General features: G+C 31.4%; 1 protein-coding gene across 4 annotated transcripts in view; it reads right to left on the bottom strand.

Moving 5' to 3' along the window:
- PIP4K (phosphatidylinositol 5-phosphate 4-kinase) overlaps positions 1-14,270 on the bottom strand; it is a 101,641-nt gene that overhangs the window by 81,909 nt on the left and 5,462 nt on the right. For 2 of the 4 annotated variants that reach the window (XM_075382049.1, XM_075382050.1), the window contains exons 2-3: positions 13,078-13,175; positions 1,476-1,586 (exon numbers count right to left, since the gene is read on the bottom strand). In XM_075382049.1, the coding sequence (XP_075238164.1) occupies positions 1,476-1,586; positions 13,078-13,175 (209 nt within the window). The remainder of the gene's footprint in view (positions 1-1,475; positions 1,587-13,077; positions 13,176-14,270) is intronic. The other 2 variants (XM_075382051.1, XM_075382052.1) reach the window with 1 other exon arrangement.

Genomic DNA, 14,270 nt, shown 5'->3' with positions numbered 1-14,270 from the left:
GACAATGAAACTGGATTTACTATCACAAGTAAGGAAGCAAGAGACGAGGTTAGAAAATTAAAGCAATATTTCTTACAAAAAGGAGTACCAGAATGCTATTTTAATATCAGAAATGCAGTTGCTTATAGAAAAGAAAATATGTATCAGGACTTAGTTCAAATAAAATAAACAGCTATTTTAAACCATCTACATATAAATAAACTGTATGTATACATATCTGGTTTTTTATTTTGATCTTTTCATTACTTTTTGTGTTTTGATTAATATTCTTGTATGCTGTAGCTTCTTTGATTATTATTTTTGTAGTTTACATTGTTTTTACTCCACTTTAGGATAGTTCCGTAATTTCATTAGTCGACTACTATATTACAATATTACTGTTTACTCAATTATGAACATAGAGGAGTGTTATATTTTCAGAAAAACAATAAAAAAAGTTGAAATTTATTAAGCTGTTTTAATTAGAATTAAGACTTATAGATTTTTATTTTTAATTTCAATTTACATGAAATAAATACATAATACTGATGTTCTATTCAAAGTGGTTTTTTTCTCTGTTCAACAATCGAACATAATACTTTATTTACATATTTCTGAAATAATTTTACATTTTTTCTAAATAATGGACAAATTGTTGTTCCCAAGCTGTGTCCAATATTGAGAAGTTTTACTGTATTTCTGTTATATCACAACACTCATTGTACATTACCAATCATAAAATTTTACAATGATTAAAAACTATAATAACATGTAACTAGAAAGAAATTCTTTCTTAGTAAAACTCATAACTTTCAACAATCGGTCAATAAAAAGCCATTAGAATAAGCAGCAAACGACAAATCACAAGGAATTCATGAACAGCTATTTGAAAAATCTGTTCTGTACAAAGGTTGATTGAAGGTGATGATGAATTAAAAAAATTATACAGGTAACCTTGAAAACAATTACACAGGTAACAATATCTATTTCAAAGGTGCAAAAAAATAATTTTACCACCAAATTGCTAGAATTTTATAGTACAACAAAAAATATATAAATTAAGATAATTTCAAAGAAACAACTAATGGATTTTATTAATATTAAACGTAATGAAAGCAGTATTCAAAGGAACTACATTTTAAATTAACCATATTAAGAATACTTAACTACCAAGCTCTGCAAAAATATACAAAAGTGTCTATGTTATTAGTTCAAAATTCAGTCTTGACCAGCTGCTCTGAACTGGTTCCTATGGCTTCCAAACTATTACATTAATTTCTCTAATTTATACCAAAAATTTACAGCCGACTGGAATCTAAAAATTCATGTGGCCTTTTGGAAGCATTTCTCTGCAAAAAAATGCTATAAAGTTAAACTATCATAAATTTAGTTCATCTTACAGTTCAAGTACAAAATAAGTTAATTTGAAAACAAAGGAATTGTTAATCATATGATTTCTTATTAAAGCATCACAGAAAGTCAAATGAAACACCTACCTTGTCATTGATTCTTTATAATCTATATCATCTATGCCAAATCGTTCTCTAAGATTCCGAAAAACCAATGGACAATACTCTTTTATCTTAAAATGACTTGGCATATTTTCTCTGAAATCATACAGAAAGTAAACAATACTTCATCTTTAAAAACATACAAAAACATATTTAAAGATAGCACCCAATGCGGCCACCTAAATCTTTTATCAATTTTTTTTTACATCTAAATCATTTGTTCAAATTTAATACAGATTACACTAATGAGGATGAAATTTAACAATGAATTCAAAAATTTAATTTCTAAATTAATTATTAACAATATGCCTTCACCTTAACCTCACATGTTACACACCAATTATTTTTAAAATCAATTGTATAAAAAAAATTGCATCAGTTTACATATTTAAAATTTATGAACTTACCTAATACATATTTTTTATTTGTTTATTTGATACTTTTTTTTTCAAAAATCTGACAGTTACAGTTTCAAAAGGTTATGGTAGATGCTATAAATGAAAAGATAACAATATTCAGATATCATAATTCTGACAAAAGATAAACAAAAGCATCACTTTCTATTCATAAGAAGTCTGTTCAGAAAACAACCCAACACGTTCAAAATAATTGAACATTTTTAATTGTATGATGATGGAAATATTTAATGAAATGCAGTTGGAAGCATTGTGTTCCCCATAACCTTCTCTATAACTATACGTTCTTGGATTCTTCATATTTAGTTTTCGTGTTATTGTTATTTGAGTACAATGTGTTTAAGTGTTGGTAGCGATTTTTATACAGTGTGATTTTCACAAGCAACGATACAATGTAAAATTTGCATGAAACTGGAGTAAACTTTCACAAAAACATTTCAATCTTCTGAAACAAGACCAGGAAGGGCCTTTAACGTCAACTGATGACACCTGTGTTCTGAAAATCAACAATCTGGAGCATGTAAATAGCCAACTGACAAGACATTGAACATGCATTGAGTCGCAGCATAGTTTGTTCCTTGTTTGATGACCAAACAGCAGAAAGAGCATCGAGTGGATGTTTGTACTCAACTTCTTGATTAAGCCAATAATGATGAAACATTCATGCAAAAGATCATAATAAGAGACAAAAGCTGAGTTTACAGCTACGACATTGATACATAAGTTCAATCATGATAATGGATTGGCAAAGGATCTCCATGCCCCAAGAAATCACATCAGTCTCAATCTAATGTCAAAGTGATGCTCTCAGTTTTTTTTTATTTTAATGGAATTGTGCATTTTGAATTCTTGCCTCAAGGAGAAACAGGAACCTTGTGAACTTCAGGGTGATTTACAACAGTTACATGAAAAAATCCGCAAAAAAAGATCAGAGTTGTGGAGAAACAACTCACGATTCCTTCACCACAACAATGCGCCCGCACACTCAGTTTTGGGCCAAAAATCAGATGACTGTCCTCCCTCAGCCTCCCTATTCACCAGAACTGGCTCCTTGCAATATTTTCTTATTTCCAAAATTAAAATCAGTGATGAAAGGACGTCGAATTGAGACTATTGATGACATTAAAGCAAATTTTTATAGACCTTAAAGGCCATTTCAAATGAGGCTATGCAGGACTGCTTCACAAAGTCGAGATACCGCTGGGAAAGTGTGTGAAATGGGGAGGGGAGTACTTTGAAGGGGACAAGGACCAATATTCTGTAAAATTAATAATAAAGATTAAAAACCTAAAGTTTGGTTATTTTCTGAACAGACCTCATAGTAACATGACAGCTGCCAATAACTAACTTGGTAATTTATTTCTACATTTGAAATAATTTTTAGCGATAAAGCAAGAAAATACCAATGAAGCTTTAAAACCATATTAAAATACAAGATGGGAAAATGTCCAATAAAAAGTCAAGATAACAAAATACAGAAAACCTCTAGAACCAAAAATAAAGTCTCAAAATCAGTACCATAGGTTTTAATTTGTTCTCGTATCAAGAAAATTCAGTGTTGATAACACATTTGACAAATAAAAAATCTTGATTCAGGTCTAGATTTAAAAAAATCATTTCTAAATAAATTCTGTCAGTTTCCTGTGTTTATAACACCTCCATAATCCAAAATTTATGGTAATTATACACAATAAAATTCACAGAGACACTAGAATGAAATATAATATTAGGTATCATAATGAATATTACATAAATATTATTAGTATAATGAAGTACCTTCCTTTATTAAAATAAAAACAGAAACCCTGAAAATGAAGCACTAACAGACTTCTGCTACATCACAAGAATCTGGATGACACTGACAACAGCACACCAAACCTAACTAAATAAGCATGGTCTACAAAAGAAAAGTAAATTTAATGAATCAATTATAAAACTGATTTGACATTATTCATGGATTCCTGAACTGACATCTTCTCTTAAACAATTCAGTAATGCCATGTTAATTAGTGTCAAAAAAATAAAAATAAAAAAATACAAATTTCTTTACAAGGTAAATTGGAAATGCCATTAACAGCATAATGAACATAAACTACATAATGTATCTATCAGAATGAAAACATTAACATTAGTCAATGGAATGTTATGGCAATAACTTCTTATAGACAAAGACCTGAGGAAAAGAAAATATTTACAAATAACAACATGCTCCTCAAAAACCATGTTAGTGTACTTCATAAAATCAATTGAGCATGATAAAATTATACAATTTTTAATTTTATAAATTTCTTAATAATACAAATTATGATATTTCTTAATGCAAATTTTTTTTTTATTATCTTATTTCAATGAAAGTAATAATAGAGCAAAATTGATCGTTAAAAACAGATAACATTATAACAATTAAGAGAAATATTAAATTTATATTTTTAGTTATATAAATTAACAAAACCACCAGAGGAGATTATGAACATGATCAATTAAAGTTGTATAACTAATACCAATAACCAATTGTTCTGACCGGGGTAAGCTGCACTGACAGCTTTTTTTAACACTTTCTTTCTATCTGGATCATCTGTAACCCAAAAACTCTTACTTTTATTGAACTTTCCTTAATTTTTTTATTTTTCCTTTCATTTGCTATTAAGAAACAGCATGCGAACTGGAAATGCTGAATTCCCTCCTGATCAGAGGGTAGGTTGCAGGCTAGGCGTTGTGAGCTTGCTCTGTTGAGATCATGAGTTATTTCCTTTCTAGGCAGTCTTTTCAGACCATGAAGTAGTTAGTATACCATGGGAGATGTTACTAAACACACCATACACATGCAAGCCAGGCAAATATCTGCAAGGAACCTAGGCAGAGTCTTGGATTACACACACTCATTTCTCTGCCCGCCAACAACCAACAACTGATATACAAAAAACTGACTCCTTGCAAAAATTGGAAAATCAACCTCTAATTTATCCAAAGCTCACCATAATTAGGACTCAGTAAAATGACCAAAAGACATTACAAAGAGGGAAAAATCCAATAAATATTTTTCTGATCCAGAGGAATCTGCGCTCTGAATTTTGCTCACGCTCTCGGACATTGTTTGTGAATGAGACGAGTAAAAAGCTAAGCTAAAAATTAAGAGACCTTCAAGTACGTAGAGAATAAATATTTAAAAATCAGACTTAAAGCTGAAAGCTTTAAAACCAGTCTACCAGGTAGTAAATGGTAGACCCACCTTAGGGCACGACTTCTGAGATAGATGTGTGATGCAATAGTAATACAGTAAAAACTGTCTATAACAGAATACTATCAGACTAAGACATTTTTTTTCATTTTAGGCAGGTTTGAAAACATATGAATAATAGCATATACTAAACATATAACACCCTTCTTCTAATACAAGTCACCCTCTTTTTCACCTTGCAATATTTTATGAATCAAAGTTTTGTACATGATTTTAGAAATGTAATGAATTTTGAATAATCTGTAATTTATTCAATTATTTTCTTGGTATTGCAGTACAATGAATTAATAAACAGTCACTATTATAAAGTTCAATAGAATACAAATATTGTTAATTACATAATTAGTTAAAAAAAAGTAGTAAACCTAAGCCCCTAAAATAACATTTATGCAGAAAAACTCCCATAACTACACCTACGCAAAAATATATAACACAACTTGACAAACAACAAAAAAAAAACAGCAAAATGAATGAAAAAAAAAGTTAACTAATCTTTTTGAAATCCACTTATCAAGTGCAGATCGTTTTGTTTAAGTGGTATAAGCAGTGTTTTGGAGTACACTTGGATCACTTCTATAAGTTCTTAATTGTCATGAATTCTTGAAGATTACCCACAGAGCCTTTGAAAATGTTTTAATCTTTGTCTTTCTCACAGTCCTACTAGACGTACTACATCCCTCTTCTATGCATTCAGCTGGTGCATCCTCTACTTTGTTTTCTTTGTCACTATTATCATCATCATCTATGTCACAAATTAAGTATGTACTTTTCTGATTTCTTCTTCCATTGAAAGTTCATTGTCAAATGTTATTACAGTACCAGTTTCAACATTAACTTGCCCTCATCTATAAAACATATGATTTCTTCAGTTGTTACTTCAAAATTTGCAGTTGCTGAAAATCCTGCTTTTACAAAGCACTTCATTACAGCCTCAGGATGAATACTTTTACATGCACGAGATGTCCAGCATAGTGCATCTAAAACATTAATTTTCTTCATCAGTTCAGAAATGTTTGAAACTCAGTCAATTTTTGATGCCAATGGTTGCAGGACAAATTTTCTATAGAAGCATTTAAAAGTGTAAATGATGCCCTGATCCAATTATATTATATTAAATGATAGCTATGTGAATTATGTAGTGTTTGCCAGAAGCCAAACTACATTTACATTAGGTAGACTTGGATGGCAAGTTGTATTATCAAAAAAAAAGGAGCACAATTTTATTTTGATTTTTCATTTTCAGACTGAATTCATGCAACCATTCCTACATTATAGCACTAGTCATCCAGGATTTTTTATTGGACTTCCAAACCACTAGAAGTGAATTCCTACTTAAATTTTTAAAACAATGAGGTTTCATTGTTTTTCTGATAACTATTGGTTTCTCTATTTCCCCAGCTATGTTCTCACAAATGAAAACTGTTACGCATTCATTAGACATTTTCACTCCAATGCATTTGTCACTGCATACAGCCAATGTTTTCATTGGAATCATCCTGAAGAACAACCTCGTTTCATCTCCATTAAAAATGTTGTTTATATTATACTCCTGAATTACTGTAGTGATTTTTTGCTTCCAATCGTCAACAGTTTGCATATTTATATCTGAAGCTTCACCACACACTTTATTCCAAACAATGTTATGCCAAAATTTAAAGCTTTCAAGGCAGCCATTAGAAGCTTTAAATTCCATGTTTCCTAATTCTTTGGCAACTTCAGTTTAAATGATAGGTCCAGAAATTGAAATTCCTTTAGCTCTTGAACGCACAAACCACTTACATACTGCACTGTTTATTTCTTCATTTCCTGTAATTTTGATTCGCTTCACTAGTCCACAACATCCCGCTGCCCAAGCACTCATAATGTCATCTTTATGTTTTAAAATGTTGTAAATTTGTTTTACATATAAAAATTTATCAGCCAGCTGCATTACTGATAATTTTTCTTCTTTGTGAGTTTCACGTGCTTTAACTTTTTCACTTAAAGATAGCGTTTTGGTTTTCAACATATTGAAATAACTTAAATAACATAAATAAATAAAGACATTAAATGCAAAAACTAACACACGTAGACACAAAACCTGAAACAATATTTTTTTTAAAAAAAGTACTGAAATTGTTTATGAATGGTAAAACGAAGTAACAAACTTCAACTATTGTAGGGCCTACTGGCTACAATAATACGTACTGTGTGCACAGAACATAATCATACTGACTTTGATAAACAACTGAGCATGGGTAGTTTTCACAAAAACAGAAAGGATGTTATGACTAACGAAAAGAACCTGATAATTAATCCACCAGAAATCAGCATACAATCTACACTTTAGTGTCAGGTGTTGAGCCATCAGTGATAAATCAGACAAAGGTTGGGTTTTTAATATACATGCTAGTATTGTAAAACATAAAATGATGGTACGGAAAGAACTAAAATGATGGTCACTTGTGCAAATATCCACTAACAAAATACAATACATAGTTATGTCTTGATAGAAAAAATTATTTCAACAGATTTCTGTTTTAGAAAGGGTCCATTATAGACAGGGTTTGCTGTATTACAAATGGGAAAGTGAAAAGACCCAAGAGAAACCTTGACACCTGCATTATAGGCCTCAATACAGATATCAAGTTTTTGGTACTGGGAAAGAAGCTTGGCAGTGATCCATGATAAGCAGCCAGGGCAACTGGATTTTCCAGAAAATCCTTTTTGAGGCTCTTACAACAGTTGATAGTTGACTCCACTCAAAATTATACCAATTTTCATACAGAAAAGATTGCAATACATTACATGTATAGCGACAGAATCATTGTAATAAGGATAAAATCAAACCCTAAGCCGACAACAATTGTTAACGTCTATATGCCTACAAGCGCCCATGATGATTGAGGTAGTGTGTGTAAACGAAGAAATTGACAAAGCAAGTAAACACACAGAAGGGGATGAAAATTTAATAATAGTTGGAGATTGGAATGCAAGCATTGGAAAAGGCAAAGAAGGAAATATAGTGGGTGAATACGAGCTGGGTAAAAGAAATGAAAGAGAAGACCGAGTTATAGAGTTGTGCACGAAGTATAATTTAGTAATTGCCAACACCCACTTTAAAAATCACAATAGAAGAATATACAAATGAAAAAAGCCAGGTGATACTGCAAGGTATCAAACAGATTATATCATGGTTAAGCTGATTTAGAAATCAACTCGTTGACTGCAAAGCTTACCCTGGAGCAGACACTGATAGCGACCATAATTTAGTGATAATGAAATGTAGATTGGGGTTTAAAATCCTGAAGAAAAGGTGTCGGATGAATCGGTGGAATTTAGAGAAGCTTGAGGGAAAAGGAGGTAACGAAGATTTTTGAGAACATCGCAAGAGGTCTGAGTAAAAAAGATAAGGTAGAAAATGTAGAACAAGAATGGGAGAATGTTAAAAAGGAAATTCTTAAATCAGTAGAAGGTAACTTAGGCAGAACAAAGAGAACTGGTAGAAAACCTTGGGTATCAGAGGATATATTGCAGCTGATGGATGAACATAGAAAATATAAGAATGCTAGTGATGAAGAAAGTAAAAAGAACTATTGACAATTAAGAAATACTATAATTAGGAAGTACAAACTAGCAAAAGAAGAGTGGATGAAAGAAAAGTGTTCAGAAGTGGAAAGAGAAATGAACATTGGTAAAATAGACAAAGCAAACAGGAAAGTGAAGGAAAATTTTGGCGTACATAAATTAAAATCTAGTAATGTGTTAAACAAAGATGTATTCCGATTTATAATATGAAAGGCAAAGTCGATAGTTGGGTGGAATACACTGAAGAGTTATACAGAGGAAATGAATTAGAAAATGGTGTTATAGAAGAAGAAGAGGAAATCGAAGAGTATGAAAGGGGAGAAACAATATTGAGATCTAAATTTAAGAGAGCATTAAAAGATTTGAATGGCAGAAAGGCTCCTAGAATAGAGGGAATACCTGTAGAATTACTGCGCAGTGCAGGTGAGGAAGCAATTGATAGATTACACAAACTGGTGTGTAATATTTACGAAAAAGGGGAAGTTCTATCAGACTTCAAAAAGAGTGTTATAGTCATGATACCAAAGAAAGCAGGGGCAGATAAATGTGAAGAATACAGAACAATTAGCTTAACTAGCTATGCATAAAAAACTTAACTAGAATTCTGTACACAAGAATTGAGAGGAGAGTGGAAGAAGTGTTAGAAGACCAATTCGATTTCAGAAAAAGTATAGGGACAATGGAAGCAATTTTAGCACTCAGAATAGTAGAAGGAAGATTAAAGAAAGACAAACAAACATACTAGGCATTTATAGACATAGAAAAGGCATTCGATAATTTAGACTAGAATAAAGAGTTCAGCATTTTAACAAAATTACAGTTCAAGTACAGAGATAGAAGAACAATTGCTAACATTTACAGCAACCAAACAGCAATAGTAATAACTGAAGAACATAAAAAAGAAGTCGTAATAAGAAATGGAGACCGACAAGGTTGTTCTATCTCTGTTACTTTTTAATCTTTACATAAAACTTAATGATGTTAAAGAACAATTTAGATCCAAAGTAACAGTTTAAGGTGAAAAGATAAAGATGCTATGATTTACTGATGATACAGTAATTCTAGCTGAGAGTAAAAATAATTTAGAAGGAACAATGAACAGTATGGACGAGTCCTACTCAAGAACTACCGCATGAAAATAAACAAGAACAAAACAAAAGTAATGAAATGTAGTAGAAATAATGAAGATGGACCACTGAATGTAAAAATAGGAAGAGAAAAGATTATGGAGGTAGAAGAATTTTGTTACTGGGAAGTAGAATTACTAAAGATGGATGAAGCAGAACCGATATAAAATGCCAAATAGCACAGGCGAAATGAGCTTTCAGTCAGAAATATAATTTGTTTACATCAAAAATTAATTTAAATATCAGGAAAAGATTTTTATAGTGTAGTGAAACTTGGACGATCAGAGTACCTGAGAAGAAAAGATTAGAAGCTTTGGAAATGTGGTGCTATAGGAGAATGTTAAAAATCAGATGGGTGGATAAAGTGACAAATGAAGAGGTGTTGCGGCAAATCAATGAAGAAAGAAGCATATGGAAAAATATAGTTAAAAGAACAGACAGACTTATAGGACACACATTAAGGCATCCTGGAATAATCACTTCAATATTGGAGGGACAAGTAAGTAGAAGGGAAAAATTGTGCAGGCGGGCAACATTTAGAATATGTAAAACAAATTGTTAGGGATGTAGGATGTAGAGGTATACAGAAATGAAACAACTAACACTAGATAGGGAATCTTGGAGAACTGCATCAAAACAGATTACAGACAACAAAAAAAAAATTACCTACAGACCCAACTATCCCATCTTTGTCTTAAAATATGTATAAAATGGTGAATATTGTTTGTAAGGTGAGGATGTGATGGCTTCGTCCTTGCATTACAATCTATTTGCTTACTGGACAGGCAAGTCCTACAACAGTGTACTTCATAATTTGATCACAGCTGCAATAACTATCTGAATAATAAGGAAAAACAATAGAGGCTTTTTTATGACAAAATAAAAACGGAACTTTTGGTAATACCTCTTGCGCAGCTATCATGCAAATGATGTGACGAAAAGGAAGTAAGAGTCTTGAGCTCTAGGAAAAGCAGGAATTGATGAAAGCTGAAGTGTTTGGTGAAAAACAAATATCTGCAACAAAGTGGATCCCAAAGGATAAATTTTAATCCACCTATTGTAATACCCATATATACTTTTGATCAACCTGAAAGAAAAGAATTTTATAAAGGCCTATGCTGATGACATCACTGTGCTAATCAGAATAAATTCTCCCATACAGTGTTAAAAATTATGAACAAGAGAGATTATGATCATTAGCCATCATTACCATATTTTGAAGAAGTTAACCTGAGGTTAAGAGGTTAAGTGATTAACCTTTAAAAGACAATGGTGGTGATTTTTATCCAAAAATTTAATTTATCATTTCTTACATTGAATAGTCTCAATTTAGAGCTTAGCTTCCAGATGATGATGAATATCTTGCTATTGCAAGATTATTATCCTTCATGAGAAAACCATTTGGTACATGTACCTGGACAATATAATTAGAAAATCTAAGTCAATTATTACTTGTAGACTGTTAAAACTGGAAACTTTCTCCTTCAATATGGCGAGGGTGAGGGCTGTAGTCTGTAGGAAAACCAAAAATCTTATAATGCTGTAGTGTGAAGAAAATCCAAGCTGTTGGCTGTGAAGGAAAAACTCCAAACCAGAAGGTTAGGGATGACTCTGAGAACGCTAGTGTACCTTAGTATCTCCAGACATTTATAAGCACTTGCATAGTTGATCTAGGTTATTTGCTACTAAAATTATGAAAAATTGATAAAGTTAAATTAGTAGCATAGAACTGTCAGCACTGGATGGCAAAGGAACACCATTAGTAATGCTGGACACACCACTATTGTCAACAGTACTGCATTCAACGTGCAGTACAAATATTATTATACAAAACACATAGTTACATTACATTAGCTAATGGATTACATTAGTTATGAGGTCTGATAAAACATTACTAACTCATAGTTTTATCCATTTACCATCTATAATGGAGCAGTGAGAAATTAATGAATTTTAATTCTTGCGTAACCAGGAACTATCTAGTATTTTAAACATATGGTTTCAGGTTCAGTAAACAGGTTGGAGCAGAAATATAAATAATAGTTCCCCTCCCCCCACAGTTAAACATTGATAGTTATGTCACAGTTTTCAAGCTAAGATTTATATTAGTGCGGTAATATATTCCGCAGACATAAACATTTTCATCTATACAGGCAACCAGGCTAGAGCATTCAGCTCATACTCTACTAATTCAGAATTATTATAGCAATGCTACCAGCTCTTAAGTCTCTCTTTTCACAAGGTGGAGTTGAATTGAGTGCTAGACGGCAAATTCTTCTTAGGTTACAGAGAAATCTGATGCATTTGTAAAAAGGAGAGAACTTGCATCAAAAAGCTTTCTACAAGTATAAGATGAAAGCCATTTGTTGTTTAATCTGAAATGCAATTTTTTAAGACCATATTAAAAGCACATTAGTAGTAATTTGTGAAAATTTACAATATAAATAAACCACAACACACTCCATTATATGTCTGGGTAGGAGAACGTTAAGGGATGTCCCACTTTTTATTGTTGATAGGGGCTTCTCCAGAAATGATCTATCTACAATATGATACTCTAGTGTAATTCTATGTAGAGTTTGCAACCAGTCTGCCGAGACCACAAAATCACATACTCTTGAATAACAAACACAAGACCCTTGACAGAAAAAACCTTCAAATTTTTTGGCCAGCTTTTCATGAATTGTAGATGTTCCTGAGTTGCTTGCGAAGATATGCCTCTCATTAACAATATAGTGCTGAAAAGTATGTCTTTTTAGATTTTCTGGAGTGCACAACCAGCTTTATGGCCAAAAAGCTCTTCAGAATATTCCCACTCTCTTTTACAATAAATAAATAAAATGTCTCTGTGCATTACGGTTCTCATAACATTAAATGTTGTTTCTTGAATAATTTTTAAATTCTTTCAATAAAAAAATGTTAATATAGATTTTGGGAGCTTGTCCACGTGTGCATACATGTCAATTTGAAAACTTAATGGTTTTGTATTTCTGTAACTTTCTATGCGACACAACAATCACACAGCACAACAGGTAAACCTTAACTTATTAGATTATATAGCAAAATAATTATCAAACTACCAGCAGTAGATTTCAAATTGAAATGAAAATGTTGAAAAATGGTGCATGGTGGTCCCATTTCATTATTACTAAATAATATATTTAAATATTATTACTAAAGAAGCATATAATTAACAGCAATAAATAAAAAATTAGAAATGACTGCTTAATATCACTGACTTATTAAATAGGTGGTTATCAACTTTTAGTTTTGAATAGGCTCGGAAATCATCAGGCAGCAGCATTACTGGTATTGTCACATGACTAAGCTCGTTGATCTAAAACAAAATTGTCATCAACTGAACAATAAAACAATATTATAACAATCATTAAATATTATTTACTATCTGATAATACTGAAATAAATTGATGTTTGAAAAATTAAGATATTTGATTTAAATACTTTAACTCTTCAACTTTAATGCACACAAGAAAAATTTGAGATTACACCATTAAGTTTTACTACTTAGTAGTAGTAGTAGTAGATTTACACTTGACTGTATTTAGCGCTACTTGAGAAGTAAGTTTAAGTGTTTACATGTCAGAAACACCAGTCAGCCAGCTGTAACTTATCAACAGTACTGCAATGCTAAATTGCAAACCTTGTTACTCATTTTAATATTTTACCTTTTTATACAAACAATTCCAGAAAGTTTTAAATTTAAGACTATCTTATCAAGACAATGTTTTAAAAGTATGTTACAGGGAAGTTTGATGATTGTCCAAAGTCTACAGTTTTTTCTTTTAGAGTTTCAGGATAAAGCAGAATATGTTCTGCATAACTATTTCTAATCAGGCAGTAAAAAAAAAAATTGTCTTTAATATGTATAATAGGATGGGGCTTTAGCTTTATATAATTTTCTATTAATTAAAATTGTGCTGCTCCTACCCCCAAATCCTGTTCCAATCAACAAAAAATCGGGCTGTGCAAAAGTTTAGCTCAATCGGACATCTGCTAGGTGACTCTCAAACATCTTCAAGTTGGAACATAATATACACAACAATTAATTCCAATAAAACTGGTACTCTTCCCTAGCTCGACCAATTTCTTTCTTCATTTTGTTGAAACTTATGGGGACACACCAGGCAACCCCAACAATTCTTTAAAACCATTCTGATTAAAATTTCCAAAAATTAATTTAACAAATTCCTGAAATAACATAAAAAAATGTATGAAAAATTAATTTCTTTTAATAACGCACACAACTTTTAAAAGAGAAATGTATTTTTATTAAAAATAATTTCAATAAAAACAAACCATAATGTGAACTAACACTGAACATTATGCTTTCCTAAGAATGAATTTAGTAGGAGTAGGGTATTTTTATGGTTTGCAATAACGAGCTGTAAAACAAACTGTTTCTTAATTTCAT

The sequence above is a fragment of the Lycorma delicatula genome, chromosome 1 (assembly GCF_047948215.1).
Source record: "Lycorma delicatula isolate Av1 chromosome 1, ASM4794821v1, whole genome shotgun sequence".
In the NCBI taxonomy this organism is placed as follows: Eukaryota; Metazoa; Arthropoda; class Insecta; order Hemiptera; family Fulgoridae; genus Lycorma; species Lycorma delicatula.
Note: the sequence above shows the minus strand (reverse complement) of the source record. Positions and strands in the feature narration are given on the sequence as shown.